Raw genomic sequence first — 20,194 nt, forward strand, 5'->3', positions numbered from 1 at the left:
GCACCGATCGCATCCCTTGTTAGTATCATAAATACTAAGCCTCCTCTAACCTCTTGATGCTAAATCTCTTCAGATGGGGACGATGATGAGGATGACGAATTTGATGAAGCCGACGGTTCCACTATCATGGCCTCAAGTGTCCCCGATCCGTACGACCACATATATAGAACCATACCCCCAAAGCATGCACGTGCTTAAGCCCCAACTGAACTATGAATTCTGTGATGTGAAGAAGTTCGAGTGTGAGCCTAAGGGGTTCTATTGTCGTAACAGAAAGATTAGTCTATCCAATCCAGATACACCATTTGAACTTATGAGGCTATGGTCAAGCGTAGATTTGGACACCTAGCATTTTTGGGACAGCATTAGGTTCTTCAATGGCCATTTCTCATTCACTTCTCTTTATTGTCGCCTTAATAGTGAGGCCACCAACATGGCAAGAAGTGGTATCTACATGTTTCGAGCCCACGGCCAAATGTTCCAATACATACATTCATTTAGAACTAATGGCTTGGACCCCCAGCATCTAGATATGTACTTCTATGATGATGACCCAAGTCTAGAACACCGGTATCGGTGTTGCTGCGAGAAGCAATACCTGCAAGACCAAGAAACCATCGCTAGACTGGTTGGCAAACTTCGTGACAACCCATACTCTCAGTAGTTCAGGAGTATGAGACAGGTTGAAGACCTTGAGAATTACTATGTGACACTAAATCTTGATAGGCTCGACCAGAGGACGTATAACGTACCGCTCACTTCAGAGGTGGCAGCCGTTTGGGTCGAGGGTAGCGAGCAACAAAAAAACTTCGACTGTAGCATTATCCTACATGGGAACAGCAACGAGACATATGTCATCCGGTTGTATCGTGAGTGCTATGACCCCCTGTCATACCCTCTCTTCTTCCTGAGAGGCAAAATTGGTTGGCATCCTGATATCCCAAAGGTTGGCGTATCCATGGATGCGGTTAGGGCGGCTCATGTGGATCGTGGTAACAATAATGAGGATCCAGGTTGATATTCTCATACAATTAATGTTTTTAGAACGGTTTTTGCCTTACATTCATTTATATCTCACACTAACATATGTCGTCCTACGCTTCACATAGATTCAAATAGCAGGTTGTACGTCTATGTGAGGGACTACTACTGCTACAAATTCTAGGTGAGGCCAGGGATATTCAAACTAATATTGTTCGGCAAGCATCTTTTCCAGCAGTTCGTGGTCGATACTTACATCAAGATCGAGAGTTTGCGGCTAGACTACATATGGAATCATTAGAAGGAGATAAGGGCGGACCTTTATCAAGGCTTGGTGGACAGCATTTATGCTAGAGAGAGCAGAGCAGACGCGGTCAGTAAACGAACCGTGTTGGCTACATTATTTACCGGAGGTCCTCGAGATAGGAGGCGTCGGCGCATGGATGCTATGGAATTGGTGCCGAAGTACAGGAAGCTGGATGTCTTCCTCACGATGACCTGCAGCCCTAACTAGGAAGAGATCACACATGAGCTCGAGCATGGCCAGATACCCAAGGTCGCTCAGATCTTATCGTGCGTGTTTTCATGGTGAAGCTTAAGGAACTAAAGAAATAGGTGTTTGAGAAGAACATGCTTAGCAAGGTTCCGGCTTATGTCTATGTTGTGGAGTTCCAGAAGAGGGGATTGTCACATGCCCACTTCCTGCTGATCATGTAGGGCAAGTACAAGCTCGTGTATCTAGAGCAGTATGATTGTATCATCTCTGCCGAGCTCCCGGATAAGCACAAGTACCCAGAGCTATACAAGATGGTTGTCAAGCACATGATACATGGCCCTTGTGGTATGTTGAACACCCAGTGCCCGTGCATAAAGGATCGTGGGTCATGCAAGAACCATTACCCACATCCTTTCAATGCGACTACCATGCAAGGACTCCTACCCGGTGTACAAGAGACATGATGACAGTCACCATGCAACGGTTCAAAAATGTCAGCTAAACAACGGGTGGGTCATCCCATACAACCCTTACCTCTTGTTGTTGTTCTACTTCCACATCAATGTTGAGGTCTACTAGAGCACAAAGGCTATCAAGTATCTGTTCAAGTACATATACAAGGGTCACGACCGAGCATCCATATCTGTGAATGAGGCCGACAACAATGACATTGACGAGATCAAGTAGTACAGGGAGGCAAGGTGGGTTACCCCCCACCCCTTGGAAGCCTTGTGGAGGATATACAACTTTGACCTGAGCAGGAACTCTCCACCTGTGATGCAACTACAACTTCATTTCCCGAACATGCACATGGTTTCGTACCAAGAGGGGTGAGATATATAGGAGGTGCTCGATCGTGATGATGCCGAGAAGTCAATGTTGACAAAGTACTTCGAGGCAAATAGAGCACATGAGCAAGCAAGAGGCATCCTCTATCATGACTTCCTCGAGTGGTTTACTTGGCAAATAGGAAAAAATAGAAAGTTTTGAAATCCGAGGAAACGAGGTGGACAAGTCGATAGAATTGTGAAGGCCCATCCAACCAAGGGGGAACGCTACTACCTCTGGGTTCTCCTGAACCACGTGACGGATGCCACATCCTATGAGGACATGAGGACAGTTGATGGTGAGATCCTACCATCCTTCTGTGATGTTGCGGAGAGAAGGGGTTTGATTGAGGCAAAAAATACGCTGGATGAGTACCTCACGGAGGCTGAGTTGTTCCAGATGTCATTGTCGCTCTAAAGAATCTTTGCAACAATATTGGTATTTTGTGAACCTAGTGACATGTGTGGCCTCTGGAACAAACACCTTGAGACAATGTTGGATGACTATCATCACATTGATCAATGTGCACACGTAGTCGAGCATAAGGTTTTGATAGATGTCAGGAACATGCTGTAGTCGATGGGGAAGGATATAAGATTGTTCCATCTTCCTAAGATCAATGAGGCACTTGACATGGCAAACTGTGTGTTGAGGGAGATATTCGAAGAGTCTATGATCAGTGTGGACCATGAGCACACAACCTTATCTGACTCCCTCAACATCGAGCAGAGGGTCACCTATGATGACATTCTAGTCGTGGTTGACAGCGGCAAAGGAGGCTTGTTCTTCGTTGATGACTCGTGAGGCACGGGGAAGACTTTTCTTTACAAGGCACTGCTTGCAATGGTCTGCGGCCAGGGGAAGATCATCATGGCGACAGCTATGTCTAGTGTTGCCGCTTCTATAATGCCTAGAGGAAGAACTGTGCACTAGCGATTCAAGATACCTCTGAGCATTGACGATGGGGGTTCTTGTAGTTTCACAAACTATAGTGGGACGGCTAAGCTTCTACAGGCAACATCATTGATTATGTGGGATGAAGACTCCATGACTAAAAGGCAGGCGGTGGAGACCCTGGACAAAAGCATGTGCGATATAATGGGCCAGTCAGATGTCTCGTTCGGTGGGAAGACTGTTGTATTTGGTGGTGGCTTTAGATAGGTCCTCCCTTTTGTCTGAAAGGGTCAAGGTCCCAAATAGTTGATTCAACATTGTGTATGTCCTGCGTGTGGGAGCGCATGTGACACCTAAGGCCATGCATAACATGAGGGCTCAGAGCAACCCATAGATTGCGAAATACCTGCTGCGCATCGGTGATGGCACCAAGGAGGCTGATGGTGATGGCAACAAATGACTTCTTGATGATATATGCATGCCGTATAGAGGAAAGGATGCGGACCTCAATAAACTTATGGCTAGTGTGTTTCTGATGCTCGATGCTAACCTAGCTGACCAAAACTACATCACGTCAAGAGCCATCATGTCCACACAAAACGAGTGCATGGATATGATTAATCTGAAGATGATTGGTCATTTCTTGGGGAATGAGATGGTGTACCATAGCTTTGATCGCTTTGAAGATGACCCCCACAACTACTACCCCGGGATTCCTTTACTCTCTAACCCCAAACGGGCTGCCTCCGCATATGCTAAAGCTCAAGGTTAACTTTCCTGTCATACTGCTCAGAAACATTGACCCCGCCAATAGACTTTGCAACATGACAAGGCTTGTGGTTCGGGAGTTCCAAAGAAATGCTATTGACAAAGAGATCGTGCTCGAGCAGCATGCTGGGAAGAGGGTTTTTCTGCCTCTAGTCCCCCTATGCCCCTCTGATGATGAAATATTAGGTCAAGCAAAAGTAGTTTCCCATCAGGCTCAGCTTCGCAATGACAGTCAATAAGGCACAGGGACAAACCATCCCGAACATCAGCGTGTACCTCCTCTAGTCAGTGTTCTCTCATGGCCAACTGTACGTCACGATGTCTAGAGCTACTGCCAGAAGAAACATCAAGATCCTCGTAACCCCGGATGACAACAATAAAAAGAACAAGCGCTCAAAGTAGAGTAGGACTTGCACAAAGAATATCGTCTACAGAGAGGTCCTCGCCCCATAGTCGAGGTATTATTGCTTATATATCGATTTCAGTGCAGTTTTAGTTATTGCATCATTATTGATTTTAGAAACTTATACAATAAATTATTTTTAGCTACAAAATAATCCAAAATTATAAACAAATGTTTTCATGGTCTAAAAATAATTTTCATGAGATCCTATGGTTATTTTATGCATTCTTCAAGTTTCTTAGTGCCATGATTTATTTCTTCTGGGTTGCTATTTATCAATCTTCATCTAAGCGATAATATTTTTTTTGCAGAGTTGAGTCTATCGAAGTATTTGAGGTGGCGTCTAATGGTGACATCTTTATGCAATTTGATACACGGTATAATATAACTTGCATTTCAACATGTCCTTTTTTTGAGATATTGATATGGATTGTGATATATAGGTCTACGCGATAAGCTTATAATTGCACTCGAGCGAGTAAGATGATTTGCCCATGCCGTTGTGGTGCGAAGGAGGAATGTGCTCTAAGCATAAGGGTGGACGTAAAATAAAAAAGGACTCACATAGTCCTCTAGTATTTGTTCAACTTTTTTTTTCAATAGAGAGATTATTTCGTAAACAATGCCTACTTCATTTCATTCGGGTGAAAAAACATCAGTGTAATATTATCGTTTATCTTTTAGACAATATATTGTTTCAAAGAGTTGTGTTATGGTGCTCTCTTTCTATAAAATTTGAGAATCTTAATGCAAAACTAGCTGATGTGGCTATGGGCAATACTTTTGGTTCCCGATGCAAGATAGCTTTCTATCGTAGCTCATATAACACTCAATCAAATGTATTATCTCTAGTAAATTTTTAGCTCCCGTTGCAACGCACAAGTATTTAACTAGTTTATTAATAAAAGGAGATGACCCTCTCACGACCCTTCCACTACAATGGCTGGAAAGAAAAGGAGAAATAGCCTAGAAATTTTCACAGTAAAACAAAACATGATGTCCTTAATCCCCTCTCCACGTAATCTTATGATTACATCCGACGCTTAATCTCCCCTCCCCCTGTTGTGATTCTCACTTAATGTTCCTCTTCTCACCGTACCTCCCTCCTCTCATAACCCATACCCATGCCGATCCCATATACTATCACAGAAATAGTCATTAGTGTCGGCTCAAAAATATCATCAGTGACAATTTTTAAACTGGCACTGATTACTTAGCATTGATAATCAATATTAGTACCGGTTTCTAACAGAGAACCGGCACTGATACTGGAACTAACAATGTCGATTCTTTTTATCAATCGGTACTGATATTAGCATTATCAATGCTGTTTCTTTTTACCAACAGACACCGATACATATTATAGGGTCGAAAAAAAAGCTCGCATTTTAGAAATAAAAATAATATTATAGGGCCACATGTACTTCATCAGTGCCAGTCTGTACCTAACCAGCACTGGTAGGGTGATACAGATGATCTATTCTGTTGTAGTGATATTGATCCCTGAGTCTTAGTGACATAATTTTTTATATAAAATTTGCATTAGATTTAGTGGATCATGTGACATAAGTGTATCTAAGACACGATGAGTACATGGATGCAAGAAGTTAAACGGTGGAGGATTACCATTGCAACGGCGTCGACACAGGTTGGAAGATCGATTTGGAGCTGCCATTCTTGCATTTGAAATCTGGGCACACACGACGTGGCATTTGTCATCTGTAAAGCATGTTATCTTCTGCTTATTGTTCTATTGATTCCGGAAACTTATTAATTAATCTTTAGTCTCACATGATTTTATAGGACATAAATAGTTTGTATTTAAGTTTGTAAAAGAAATAAATAATAAAGAAAAAAATATGTGCACACCTATGTTCATGTTGGAAATATTTGCCACAAATATTAAGTCCAACTTTAATTACGAGGAATACTACACAGGATAAACATGATGCAAACACTAGAACTGGCAAGTCTATTATGTACTTTAGATTCAAAAGATATTTCTCATGATTAAAAGTTACGCGCACAACTTATTGGGTTGACGAGTATGAGCTTCCGCGAGGGCAATCTGGTCGGTGTCGTGGAAGCAGCTCCTCGGACATAGTCGATGTCGAGGAAGTAGTCATCGTCGAAGACTTCGAGGAAGCAGTCGAAGACGAGAACGCAGTAGACGTCACAGTCACCAAGCGGTCACGCTGAGTGCTACCCAAAAATATGATTGTCGCCCAGTGCAGGTCTCTATACGGCACCAGTTTTAGAGATCCCGTTCTCCTCCTCCTTGGTGTACGTCGAGAGAAGAGGATAACAAGGCTTGGCAATAGAACAATTCAGTGTGCTTGCGAGAGAGAAGAGGAATGGAAAAACAATGAGAAGAGAAAATCAGGAAGGCCAACCGGGAGCTCCTGGTCCTCAAATAGCCACCACATGTAGCAGTAACAGCCCATCAAAGAAAAGGTAACTGATGCGGTTTATGGCATGATAAAACCGGCAGTTTCAATCTCATTAAAATGCCATTAACTTGAATGATTATTGACATCTATTACTGTATGATTAATTTTCTGATTAATCACATTAAAATAAAATGAAATGGAAAATAATATTGCACTATTGACTGCCACATACATGTAAATATGGCAAGTCACAAGTCACACCATTTTCATGTGAAATACATGTGCGCGTGTATAGCCAAAGTCCCTCTCTTTCTCTCTCTCGTGTATTTTCATTTTAGACAAAGGAGAGAGCCAACTATTTAAGCATGTCCATTTCTCCTTGGACTAGCAATATGAGATTAAAGTGTGCATGATTTAGAATTTCATGAATGAGCCATAAATTCCAACAATCCCCAACCAATTCCAAAGCAGTTAGCAGAAAAGATTAGATGTTATTGAACTGAAATTTTTTTTATATACCAATGTTTTGGTGTAAGTCTTGTACGAGTTGAACTTGTAACTATACTAACAAGATCCATTTTCTCACGACTGTTGAATGTACTATACCTTAAATTCACAGCCTTTTGCAATTAGATTTCTCCTAAAAATTCAACTGGTACTAGGCTGCCAAAGAGCCAAGTCTTAACAGAGCATTAACTAAGTCATGCTCCCCAATCTTCTCATGAGATTTCTAGAGAATGTCCCCATTTTCATGAACTATGACCGTACAGTTAAGCTTGCATAGGTGTATTCATTATAGGTATCCTCTAGGCTGATACATTTTCCCTCACTGGAAAGTAGAACACATTAAGGCTATAATCCAACCTTTCATACAGCAGAGAGCACATTCTTTAGGTACATAGGTACAAATTTTAATTAATTTTGTACTCTCCAGTTACAGTAATAACTTGTTTTTTCTATTATCTAATTCAAATGATCTCCAATCAATAAGAAATGGGTTAGCATTATACTGTAACTTAAGTGGGTCTCATCCCCATGTCTATAGTTGCAGCAGAAATTGCTTTCCGAGCAAGCCCCATAGAAAAGAGATTTTGTTGATTTTTCTCAGTGCGAATATAATTCACAAAAATTACTCAAGAGTTTTTTAATTTTCTAACAAATTTAAGCCTTCGCTTCACATGTCTCAACAACTTCATGTTATCCTTAGTACTAATAACCTTAATCAATACTGTTTGGTTATCGCAGTACATCAGGATCGCTGGTATTGGTTTCTCAACTAATGGTATGTCCATGAGTAGCTATCGAAGGCACTCAGCCTCAACAGTGGCAGTGTCTAGCGCTACAAGTTCAGCTTCTATGGTTGACCGTGTCAAAATAGTCTGTTTACAAGACCTCCACGAAACTACAGCACCAACCAAAGTAAACACATAGCCACTTGTGCATTTGATCTCACCCGCATTAGAGATCTAATTAGAATTATTATATCCTTCAAACACAGAAGGATAACCAGAATAGTAAATTCCATACGAGGTTGTGTCTCTCAAATAGCGCAACACTCTCTCAATTGCATCCTAGTGATCATCTCCTAGGTCACAACAAAACAAATGTCGGGTCATGTGGCACCAGCAAGATACATAAGGGACCCAATTATTTGTGAATATCTCAATTGATATTTCCTCATGCCTTTATTTTTCCTAAGCTTTACACTAGCATCATAAGGCGTATGAGAAATCTTGTTGTTCTCAAAGCAAAACGGCTCAACAGTTTTTCAGCATAATGGAATTGATTTAATGCAATCCCAACCTCATTTTTGATCAATTTAATATTCAAAATAGCATCTGCCTCTCCTAGATCCTTCATGTCAAAGCATCTAGATAAGAAAGCTTTGACCTCGTCCATAATGGCAATGCTAGTCCCAAATATAAGTATATCATCGACAACAAGCACAAGATGACTTCTTGACCCCCACCAAAATGATAGTATACACACTTGTCCTCCTCGTTTACAACAAAACCAGCAGATGTTAAAGTTTTATCAAATTTTTCATGTCATTGCTTAGGTGCTTGCTTCAGGCCATACAAGGATTTTAATAATTTGCACACTTTATTTTTTTTTTTGTCCTTAATCACATACGTATCTTGTTGCTTCATATAGATTTCTTCCTCCAACTCTCCATTGAGGAAAGTTGCATTTACATCCATTTGGTGAATGTGTAGACCATAGAAAGCCCTAATGGTGGTTAGTCTGGCGATAGGTGAAATAAGTGTTAAAATAATATTTCCCCTCCTTTTGAGTAAAACCCTTGGTCACAAGTCTTGTTTATATTTCTCAATTGTTCCATTAGACATCATTTTATTCTTAAAAATCCACTTACATCTAATGGGTTTACACCCGTAAGGACAAACAATGATCTCCCAAGTCTCATTTGCCATGATGAAATCCATCTCACTATGGACTACCTCTTTCCAATACTCAGCATTGGGTAATTCATAAGCCTCGGAAAAGGTTTTTGGCACATCATCCATGAGGTATACAGTAAAGTCATCACAAAGGTTTTCTCAACCCTTTGTCTCTTGCTCCTGCACGGAGCATTTGTGACTAGATTATTGTCCTCCTCATAAACCTCTTGTATATGTATGTTTTCAATTGGCTCAGAGGGAGGAGAGTCAAAATTATTATTGTTCTCAGGTTGGTTGTTCACAATTTCTAAAGTACTACCAACTGATCTCATAGGAAACGTATCCTCAAAGACTTACACTCCATCATTGTATTAACAATGATCTCAGAAGTTTCATATTTTACAATTAAGAATCTATAGGCAAGGCTGTTCCGAGCATAACCTAGGAAAATGCAATCGACTATTTTTAACCTGAGTTTCCTCTTTTTCTGCTCCGATATGTTGACTTTCACCAAGCACCCCTACGTTCGTAGAAAACTGACATTGGCCCCCCATCCCTCATATGGGGTACTCTCACACATTTTGGTGATTACTCTATTGAGGAAGAAGTTTGCAATCAAGATTGCGTCCCCCCGCCACCACATCTTAGGTATACCAGTACTCTCCAACATGGCATTCACCAAATCTGTTAGTGTTCGGTTTTTCCTCTCAGCTACCCTGTTCGACTAAGGTGAGTAAGGTGGTGTAAATTCATGGATAATCCCATGTTCAGAACAGAAATTAGAAAAATCATTAGAGGTATACTCTCCTCCACGATCATCTCTAAGTCTTTAAATTTTATTCTCTAATTGGTTCTCAACATCTGCCTTATATATTTTGAAGTAGCTCAATGCTTCATCCTTAGATTTTAACAAATACACATAACAATATCGTGTTGCATCATCAATGAAAGTAAGAAAATATATTTTTCCTCCTTTAGTTAAAACTTCATTCATCTCACACAAATTAGAATGAATTAGATCTAATGATGCCATTTTTTTCTCTATTTCTATCCCCTTGAAAGGTTTTCAAGGCTGTTTAGCTTGCACACAAGATTAGCACTTAAAATCGTTTACTATTTTGCATTTTGGAATTAACTCTAACCTGGACATTTCCAGCAACAGTATCAAAACTAATATGACAAAAACGTGAATGCCATACATTGGCTGCACTTTTATTCAAAACAGTAGCAACATTAAGATTATAACAAGAATCCATAGTACTTAGATAGAACAAGCCTTCGCTTCCATAGTCTTTTCCTCTAAATGTCTCAAACTTAGACATTACAAATTTATTCGACTCAAACACTAGCTTAAAACCACTCCTGCACAAGAGAGAACCGCTGATCACATTCTTGTTTATTGCAGGTGTGTGCTAGCTATTCTTCAAGTGGATGGTTTTCCTTGAAGTAAGCTTCAAATCTACCATACCAACACCAAGAACAGAAGCATGCGACATGTTCCCCGTTAGGATGGAGGAATCCCTTGCGACCTGGTAAAAAGTAATAAGGAAATATCAAAACATACTTGAACGTTAGCATCAATATCAACCCACAAGTCGATGGATTGAAATGTAGAACAAACAACAGGAGAATTGACGTACCCTCCTAAAATCGAGACCTCGCATATGGTCACATTAGTGAACTTTTTGTTAAGATCGATGTTCCTTTCCTTGCAGTCATGACAGTCCTTGGCCATATGGCCAGGCTTACCGCACACGTAACAGGTGATGTTCTTCAAGTTCTTTTTCTTTGTTTTCTTATTAAAGCTAGTTGTCTTGTTCACTTTGAGACCCTTGTTCTTGTTATATGTCTTCTTTTGAACTGTTTGCACTGTTCTGGTTGTTCTATTTTGGTGCATCTTTGGCTCTTGCTTTTTCCTCCACGTCAAGAGCAGCGATGAGATCTTCAATAGCAATCTCTTCCCTCTTGTGCTTCAGATTTGTTGCAAAATCCCACAATGCCGCAGGAAGTTTGGCAACAATTGATGCAACCACAAACTTAGGAGGCAGTGCACAGCCGCCAAGTGCGAGATCATGCCAACTAGGAGCTGCATATTATGTGCTTGCGCAACAATAGACCTTGCATCATCCACGCGAAAATTGAAGAACTTCTCGCACCTGTACAGCCAGCGACCTGCTCCAGCCTCTACGTACTTCTGCTACAGGGCATCCCACAACTTTGTGGCTGACGTGATGTTCAAATACACATCGTATAGCTGATCTGCTAGTATGTGAGAAGGCAACCTAGTGCGGTGTTATTTGCACTCTCAAACTGCGTGTCCTCTTCAATCGTAAGCGGGAACACAGTGTGGATCATCCACCATAATCCTAAAGATATGAGCCAAAAATTGGCCAGTGTCTGCCATCTACAGAAGTTCTCACCAGAAAACCTCTCATATTTCATGTCATCAGATGCATCCGCCATTGCTAGTTCACAAAAGAAGTCGCAATCAGGTTTTTGGAATGTTGGAAATATTTGCGACAATATTAAGTCCAGATTTTATTTGGACAAATACTACACAGGATAAATATGATGCAAATACTAGAACTAGCAGGTCTATCATGTACTTCAGATCGAAAAAGATATTTCTCATGATTAGAAGTTGCACACAACTTACTTATTGGGTTGATGAACACGATCTTCCAGGAGGGTGATCTGGTCAGTGTCATGGAAGCAGCTCCTCGGACGTAGTCGTCGTCGAAGACGTCGAGGAAGTAGTCGAAGACGAGAACGCAGTAGACGTCGCAGTCACCGAGCGGTCATGCCAAGCGCTACCCAAAAACTTGATTGCCGCCCTGTGCGGGTCTCTACGCGACACCGGTTTCAGAGATCCCGCTCTCCTGCTCGGTGCATGCTGAGAGAAGAGGATGACAATGCTTGGCAACATAATAGTTCAGTGCGCTTGCGAGAGAGAAGAGGAATGGGGAAAAATGAGAAGACGAAAATCAGAAAGGCCAACCAGGATGCCTTGACTTTTTTTTATTTTAGCCTTTTTAAAACTAATATTTTAATAACAACCCGTCAAAACCTAAATTTTCAGAAACTAGCCCCTTTTACCACGCCAAAGTGTCTGACGTGACTCCTCAACGTAGTCACGTCATATTTATTGATGTGACCAAAGTGGCCACGCTGGTGAAAATCCTGACGCTTTTACATGTGAGTTCGACGTGGCAGCATGAGTCTGGTTGGCGTGACTCGGATGAACAGTATTTTCGCGGATGAACAGTGTTTTCTCTTTTCGCTTTCCCTACTTGAGCAGTGGGATTCTGGTACTCTAAAATTTATGAAACTTTTTCTGTATGTCCTATAATTCATGATGAATCCATTTTAAAAGGATTCACCTCAATACCCCGTCTAGGTTTTAAAATAAAAAAACTCCAAAAATGGTTACTTTTAGAAATTCTAGTAATTTTTAAGGCCTCAAATAAATTCTCAAAAATCTGAGAAAATTCACTAATATTCCTCTCGTGTGGCGTAATAATTTCTAAAATTATTTCCAACCCTAGGTTACTTGGTGAAAAAGTGAGTTCATTTGCAATGCTCCATTTATATGCATTTTTATGATTTCATACTATTTAGCCTTGTAACCGCCCTCTAAATAATTAGCAATTATGTTCGATTTTCCTCAAAATTTTGCCAGCACTTAATGCAACATGTACAGGTCCTATTTGCAAACATGCACATCCAATAGAGTCGTAGAATTTGAATTATTCAATTTCGAATGTTGGTATATGTTACAATTTGTTCTATAACAATAATACTTAGATGACTTGTGGAGCCAAAAAGAATTGTCATTTGCGGTCTAAACCATACCAAATTTATTGTATGGATAGTTCAGAATATGTTTTAGCCGAACCACACACATGATTTTTAGGAAGACTAATAAACTTTAAATAAGTAGACTAAAGAGAAAGAATAAATGAAAAAGAGTAAAGATGGGTATATAAATTACAATAAGTTATTTTATGTAGTTATACCTGCCATCCGAAATGTAGAGGTATCGTATTGTCTTCTTAATACCTTTGACATAAGTTGTTGTAGCAGGTTCAATAGAGACCCCTTGTCCTATTGTGTCTGTATAATGTTAGAACCGGCGGTTTCAATCTCATTAAAATGCCATTAACTTGAATGATTACTGCCATATATTACTGCATGATTAATTTCCTCATTAATCTCATTAAAACATAATAAAATAGAAAATAATATTGCGTAAATATGGCAAATCACAAGTCATACGAAAAATACGCGCGTGTGTATAGCCAAAGTCACTCTCTTTCTCTCTTCCAAGTGTTTTCATTTTAGACAAAAGAAAGAACCAACTATTTAAGCATGCTCAACTATATTTGGACTAGTAATATGGGACTAAAATATGTATATTTCGGAATTTCATGAATAGACCAGAAATATGGAATAAATTGTTTCACACACACACAGGTGTACATCTATTTTCAGATATGTATCACGGAAGTAGAATCCAATTATTTGTAAGCTTACAATGTCACCTAAGATAACATGGACTTACGACTCGCAAACTAAAGCAAGTATTTGCGGGGGCATTACATCGCAGGTAACATCGATGTATCAATCGTAGCCTTCAAAGGGAGATCGGACGAATGGCATTTACTGTTTACATGTTTACACCCATTTGCTAGTTTACACCATAGATTTCTACTAGAAAAGTAGCTGAACATTGCCATCTGCACTGCACAGCAATCTGGCCAAAAAAAAAAAACACATGGTACCAATAACAGAGCCTTGAGTTTTTGGGTGATCAGAAACGGGAGAGGTGCAAAATAGGGCGCTTTTCAAATTATAAACGTGTCCCACACTCTCAATGTACGTTTGAATCCATGTAATTTCGAGCAACAATGACCGAAGGATAGCACATAGTAGTATAACTATTATATCAGCTTCTATTCAATTTTTGCTATATGTTATAGAGTGATATATACTTTTTTTAACTCATCTCATCTCATAAGATATATTGTACTTCAAGTATTACTCCAATATTACGTTTTGAGTTGTCGAAAATATTATTGAGTGGATTATTATTTAGTCCGCACGATGATTTATATTAAAAGAGTATGACATTATTTAAACAATCTAGTTCCTCAGAAAAGGTAAAACAAGCAAACAAATTTCAGGATGTTTATGTTTCAATATCGCCTGAAGAGAGAAATTTTATTCAAAACTGAAGCACGAGTGGTCCACCAATCTGTTCTGTATTTATCAACAACTAGGTTAATAGAATCTCTCACTGGTACACTTCAACTGCTGTCAATGTCCTCATCTTCAGGAAGTATCAATCGGAGGTCCTCGTTATCTCTGTAGACTTGTACTAAAGCTGCAGCCTTGTATGCAAGGAAACCCATCATGCCTGGAACAAGCTGCATAAAGAGAGCCCAGTCATTCAGGATTTGTTCACGGAAGAGCATATTCCTGACAGGGAATATGAGTCATTTATACAATGGATTCATGATAATATCCCTTGCTACATGATTTTTCACAGTTAGTAGGGGAAACGAGTACCCAAATACGTGTGTACTCATAAGGTCACGATAAATCTGATATGGTTTGCCAACTAGATGAGATCTAGCATAATAGAGAAGTGTGGTGCTCTTACCTGAAAACTGAAAATGCTGTTCTGGAAGTGATCTGATATAGCTGACAATCCAAAAATCATAGCAGGAATCGCAAGCCTTGGGGATGATAGGGCTACTGAAGTGCCACCCAGGGTCTTCTCTATTGTATTCTTCAAATCTTCGCTTGTGATGCCAATTCTAGCATTTGCATAAATAGGAACAAATGAATAATTATTGAAACTTTTAGTTCAAAAAAGTATTGAAACTATCAAAATGTGAGTAATAGAATAATGGAGTACAGACTGAAGCCAGCATCTCAAAACCTACTTCTTCACCTTCTTCTTCAGAAAAATTTCTGGAATATCTTCCTTTGACAGGTTGTCTGTGTGCCGATACAGAAGTTGAAGATACAAACAACTGTCCAACATAAGAGTGTCTAGCTTCAGCATACTTTAAATACATGTTCAAACCACAAGGGAGCATCAGCATTATATTAAACATTAATAAGTTGTACAGGACAATTACTTAGCTTACCTGAAAGCAACTCCAAAAGCATAACTGATAGCAGCCTGTTCAATAAGAGTATTGCAGATTCAGTCACATCAATCATCCATATTTAGCCATTTGGTGAAAGTTAAATTGTGCCGTTCATTGAGTTATGGAATCATATGATATCTATGTAAAGGCATAGTCAATGATCTTAGCTAGGTGACTGGATGGCCATTAAATGCTGAAACCATTCATAAAGTCATAAAACATAATCGCCTTTGATTCTAGACATGACATCGGCATATCAAGTTCTATGTTTGATGCATCCCCTTACATTTGTTCAAATCTGTTACCCAAAAAAACATGAGTCCGATGCAAGGCCCAGGATACATAAATGATGAACTGTAAGATGCCTAATTGCCCATACTACCCAGTTGGACTAGTTATGGAAGCAAAAACCGGTTAATCTTACCAGTTGGTTTCTAGAGTTCAAAGTTATACAAGGAAGCATTTAATTATGGCATATAATTAGTATTTTGCACTACTGAAGTGTTTTATGGTTAGCGCAAAGGTACTTGCTTCTTTTTTTATGTCGATTGTACAGTTTAAAGCCTACATGTACCTCAAGAGAAAAGACCAGGAGACAGTATAAACTACATGCTGCTCCAATTCCAGTGGTCAGGAGCAACAATTCATCCTTGAGCTGCAAGAAAATCATGAGCATCAGTAGATGGTAAGTAGTTTTCTTTTTCTGAAGAAATTCAAAGATGATGAAAAACTGGAGAGGTGTCACACTGCTTCATATTTCAGAAGGTTGAGTTCCTTCCTTTTGTCGCTGTCATTCTGTCTATCCTGTCATCATTTGAAAAAACATTCCCATTTCTCTATCAGCTATTTCTGCAATAACATTCTGACAATCCAAAATAATGAACAGCAATCCCCAAATAACACGATGACAGACCTTAGCAGAAAGCCTCTTTCTGACAGGCAGGTCGCTCTCACCGGATACCCAATCTCTGGTCGCCGCTAGCCTCAAGACTCCCTCGCCGGTAACTTCTTCCCTGACCTGCATTCCAATGGTCTATCAGTTATTCCTTGCAAAAGTAGTGACACTGGCAGCACGATTTTGCAGAACTTGCATCAGGTTGCGCAACATTTGCAGCATTTTCTAGACCCGAGGTCGCCTCTAACACATCAACATTTGCGCCATTTCTCCTCCAAACCATGTCAGAGATTTTCGTGACGAAATCGCCGTGTAGCTGCCTCTCTTCAAGGAACATGCGCAGGACTTCATCCCCAATACTGTCCCCAGCTGTCGGCAGCAACACAAATCACTGGATCAACATCAACAACAAACCTCAAACTATCTCGGTTCTATTAACTCGAGAACGAGAAATCTTCTCCGTTCGATTATCTAGTGCATGCAACATCAAGAGCCCAGGAGGAAATTAAGGAGCAGAGCAGTGGTGAATGAATACCTGGGGCTTGGAGAGAGGAGTAGCGGAGAGGGGAGGCGCGCGGAGGAGGCCTGCGCGGGAGGGCGGGGCCCAGGGGAGGAAGAGGGAGCGGGCCACGCGCGGCGAGGTCGCAGCAGCGGAGGCCGGGGAGCCCCATGGCCATGGCTTTTTGAGGTTTGTTTCTCGCTCACTGGTGCTTGATCCGTGAGCTGGAGGAAGAGAGAGCTGAGGCCGTCCTCTCTCCCATCCAACCTTCGCAAGCCGTGACAAAACCGGGGAAATATCTTCCATTTAGACCTCTTGCCATCAATCTTCTTCCATGCTTTTCTCCTATCTCATAAAATTATAAAATTTAAAAATTTACTCAGGTTTGTTATTCACTCTATCGTTCCCTCTCCCTATACTCATTACCACTACGAATGTATGAATTATTTTATTAATAAAAATAAATAAATAATTAGACGAAAAAATAGCGAATAATCTTTTTCTTTTTTAAATCATATCTAAAATCAAACTACGACATCGGCATCATTCCTGTCGTATTCGTTCAACGGCACTCTTATAACGTATCCACATTTATACTTGATGTTACCATGACACTTAGCCAGTTGTATTAATCCACAGGATTTGCTGATATTTTTTTCTAAGCTGGGATTTGCTGATATTGACAGACTGAAACAAAAAAACGGCCCAAGAAAGACCACATAAATCATGGCACTGGATATCTTGACTCTTCACTGTAGAAATGCAACTTGGTACTGATTTTATGAGGCTTATGAGCATTGAACTATTTGAGAACCAACCAACTTATTGAGCATGCGCTCGTTGTAAAGTAACAGAGGAGACCATGCAGTCAGTAAATTCGGTGCAACAACGGACAGAGAGATGCATCATGCATGCAGAAGCCTGCATCATAAATTGTCGTTTGCACCCCACAGTAAGGTATTGCAGGTAACCACATCTAGTCAACAAGGGAGAACAGAACTCTTGTGAAAGCATTGATCAGATTGATAAGAAACCAGTCAATCCAAGATTCCAAGTACAAGTTTCTTGTCCATAAATCACAGCAGGATGGTTCCAGTAATTCCACAAATATAGCACAAGTCCAGCGAGCTAACTTTTAAGGAAATTGCATGGATGATTATTCGATAGAATTGCAACGCAAATCCTTGCCGTGAAGACTGATCAACAGACGAGTGGTTCTTAGCCTGGGGGCCAGTTCATCTGTCTGCCTCCAAGAAGATGTACATGGATGTGGTAAACAGATTGACCTGCAAAGAAAGATATCAGGTGGTTGATAGGGGAAGTGGTCAGACAAAAATGTGCTCTAAGGGATTTCAGTCAAACATACATCCGCTAGGGCCATCATTGATGACAACACGGTAGCCATCTTCAAGTCCTTCCTGCTTTGCAACCACTTTTGCAACATATAGGAGATAACCAAGTATCTCTACATGCCTCTCTTCTGCCTGGGAAGATGGCACGGATGAAATGTTTTTACTTTTGAATTTTGATGATAGTAAATTCGAGGAAACATATTGATGACCATGATGAGAAAAGTTGGCCTAAATTTATGGAAAGCATAAACTTGGTAATTGATGAACAGTTAAGTTCCACCTTTGAAAGGCCAGTTAATCCATCCTTGACTTTGGGAATGATTAGGATGTGTGTTGGAGCTTGGGGGTTTACGTCTCTGAAAGCCAAGACCTGGATCCAAAACATCAGATCAATGCACTTCAGAGATTACAAACGAATAACTTACACCACAAATCAGGATGTAGATTTAGGCCATTCACAAAGCAATAAACAGCAGAAATCAACTGAGCATCCAGTTTAATCAGAACCTTGCAATTTAATGATCTGTCACACAGTAGCCATTGACAAGATGGTACTTTGATTCCTATACTACTGTAAGGGACCATAAAGAATGAACAGGGAAATTTCATTACATGAACTGGCCATCATGAAAATTGACATTGTGATCCACCATACATAACACCAAGTCATCCATATGCAGCACAACATGCATGGTTGCTGTGTACAGAACCTCATTGCCTGTTCTCATTTGAACAAACAAATTATGTAAAAGTGACACAACCTACAATACTAAAGAACATGTGGATATAATGATTAGAGCTTTTCCTTGTAACATGCATTCTGCTTAGAAGTAGTTAAAACTCAACAATGTCAGAAGCAGCTGAAAGATTAAAACAAACAATGCGACATTGAAGGTTAATTATGTCCCAAAGTAGCACGGATCGCTCAACTAATTAGTGTTCAAGTTCATTAACAAAATATAATCGTCACAATCTACAAAGCATGTGAACATAGTCCCCCTTATAATAGAATATTCTTCTAGTGTCATATCCCAAGTCTTAAGGGATTGATTGGCGCAAACACACAGATACTAATGAACTTTTTCCATTATATAAATACCACTTTATGGGCATTACCACATTTAACACTAGTTGAGAACAACACTCTCACTATTGCAAACATAATAGGCTTATCAGGAGCAATCTCATACTCCCGTCTCCTAAACATAAAGACCATAAGAATGGTGGGCAAAGCAGTTCTCAATTAATTTTCCACAAGAATATTTTGAATCAAATCGAAATATCAAGAAAAGCAATACTGTACAATACCTTCTCATCCTCATAAACCACAGTAGACGGTATTTCCTTTTGGATGATCTTGTCAAATCTGCAGATGCAACAGACATCAGAAACTGATACACTTTGACGGTCTTTGCTGTGCAATGTGCACAATGCAGATACTCGACCTATTTTTGCATCTTCTTAGTTCTTATTTCTTAAACAAGACCTCACCAGTTGAACAACTCAATCTTGCTCCTGCTAGACAACTGACCTCAAATAATTCAGAGCGCCATATCTCATTATTAATTTAACTTGACCCTTTCTTATGCATCTTTGTAGTTCTTAAGAAAGAGCTGACCAATTCAGCAGCTCAGGCTTCCTATACAGAAACAATTGGCCTCAAATGATTCAAAACACCATCTATCTTTATTTTTTTTCGAGAAGAGCATCTATCATTAATTCATTATTAACTAAATCAGGCTTTGAACCTAAGCAATCCCCAATTGCACGTACTAATCCTACGGCTCCCCAAACTTGCAAACTTACACGAGGGACAGATGAATCAGTACCCTCATTTGAAATCAAAACTGCTCAAATCAACAATCTCCCAAATGATGGATCAAGCAGTTGACACCGAGCGTACCGGTATCTACAAATCAGAGGGGGTCTGGCAACAGTAAGAGCGTAGAAGAGGGCGAGGGGGCTCACATGGTGGGATTGTCGTTGGGCACGGCGGCGAGCGCAGCATCCTTCTCCGACGCCATGGCGAGGAACCGTTCGCCTTTCCGAGCACCAAGTGGTCGCCGCCACGAGGGTTCAGTGGATAAAGGCCCCGAAGGAGCCCTCGTTTTCTTCGTTAAATTTACTGTTT

The 20,194-nt window shown here is 40.2% G+C and overlaps 2 protein-coding genes across 4 annotated transcripts; both read right to left on the reverse strand.

Moving 5' to 3' along the window:
* Window positions 1-14,360: 14,360 nt before the first annotated feature.
* LOC133916201 (uncharacterized) lies at window positions 14,361-17,001 on the reverse strand. Of its 3 annotated transcripts, none has more exons than XM_062359767.1 (9): window positions 16,748-17,001; window positions 16,424-16,581; window positions 16,231-16,335; window positions 16,065-16,121; window positions 15,892-15,972; window positions 15,315-15,349; window positions 15,108-15,197; window positions 14,822-14,978; window positions 14,361-14,585 (listed from the first exon to the last, which is right to left on the reverse strand). In XM_062359767.1, the coding sequence occupies exons 1-9, from the start codon at window positions 16,887-16,889 to the stop codon at window positions 14,466-14,468; spliced, it is 945 nt and encodes a 314-aa protein (XP_062215751.1). In that variant the 5' UTR covers window positions 16,890-17,001; the 3' UTR covers window positions 14,361-14,465. The 3 variants fall into 3 exon arrangements, with proteins under 3 accessions (XP_062215751.1, XP_062215752.1, XP_062215750.1); XM_062359768.1 differs by having other exon boundaries at window positions 15,116-15,197; window positions 16,409-16,581; XM_062359766.1 differs by having other exon boundaries at window positions 16,409-16,581; window positions 16,748-17,000.
* A 710-nt stretch (window positions 17,002-17,711) lies between these two features.
* On the reverse strand, window positions 17,712-20,194 carry LOC133916202 (14 kDa zinc-binding protein-like). Its single transcript, XM_062359770.1, has 5 exons — window positions 20,032-20,194; window positions 19,372-19,429; window positions 18,344-18,433; window positions 18,078-18,195; window positions 17,712-17,997 (listed from the first exon to the last, which is right to left on the reverse strand). Exons 1-5 carry the CDS (start codon window positions 20,085-20,087, stop codon window positions 17,930-17,932), a joined length of 390 nt encoding a protein of 129 aa, XP_062215754.1. The 5' UTR covers window positions 20,088-20,194; the 3' UTR covers window positions 17,712-17,929.

Source organism: Phragmites australis, chromosome 4 (genome assembly GCF_958298935.1).
Source record: "Phragmites australis chromosome 4, lpPhrAust1.1, whole genome shotgun sequence".
In the NCBI taxonomy this organism is placed as follows: domain Eukaryota; kingdom Viridiplantae; phylum Streptophyta; class Magnoliopsida; order Poales; family Poaceae; genus Phragmites; species Phragmites australis.

Excerpts from the sequence above, each read along its gene's own strand:
- LOC133916201 (XM_062359766.1), bottom strand. The coding sequence starts at position 16,889 with ATGGCCATGGGGCTCCCCGGCCTCCGCTGCTGCGACCTCGCCGCGCGT. Across the intron at positions 16,336-16,408 it reads CAAATGTTGCGCAACCTGAT|GTCAGGGAAGAAGTTACCGG; the intron begins GCAAGTTCTGCA and ends ATTGGAATGCAG. Across the intron at positions 15,198-15,314 it reads GCTTTTGGAGTTGCTTTCAG|TTGTTTGTATCTTCAACTTC; the intron begins GTAAGCTAAGTA and ends TATGTTGGACAG.
- LOC133916202 (XM_062359770.1), bottom strand. The coding sequence starts at position 20,087 with ATGGCGTCGGAGAAGGATGCTGCGCTCGCCGCCGTGCCCAACGACAAT. Across the intron at positions 18,196-18,343 it reads GATTAACTGGCCTTTCAAAG|GCAGAAGAGAGGCATGTAGA; the intron begins GTGGAACTTAAC and ends CCATCTTCCCAG. Across the intron at positions 17,998-18,077 it reads CAATGATGGCCCTAGCGGAT|GTCAATCTGTTTACCACATC; the intron begins GTATGTTTGACT and ends CTTTCTTTGCAG.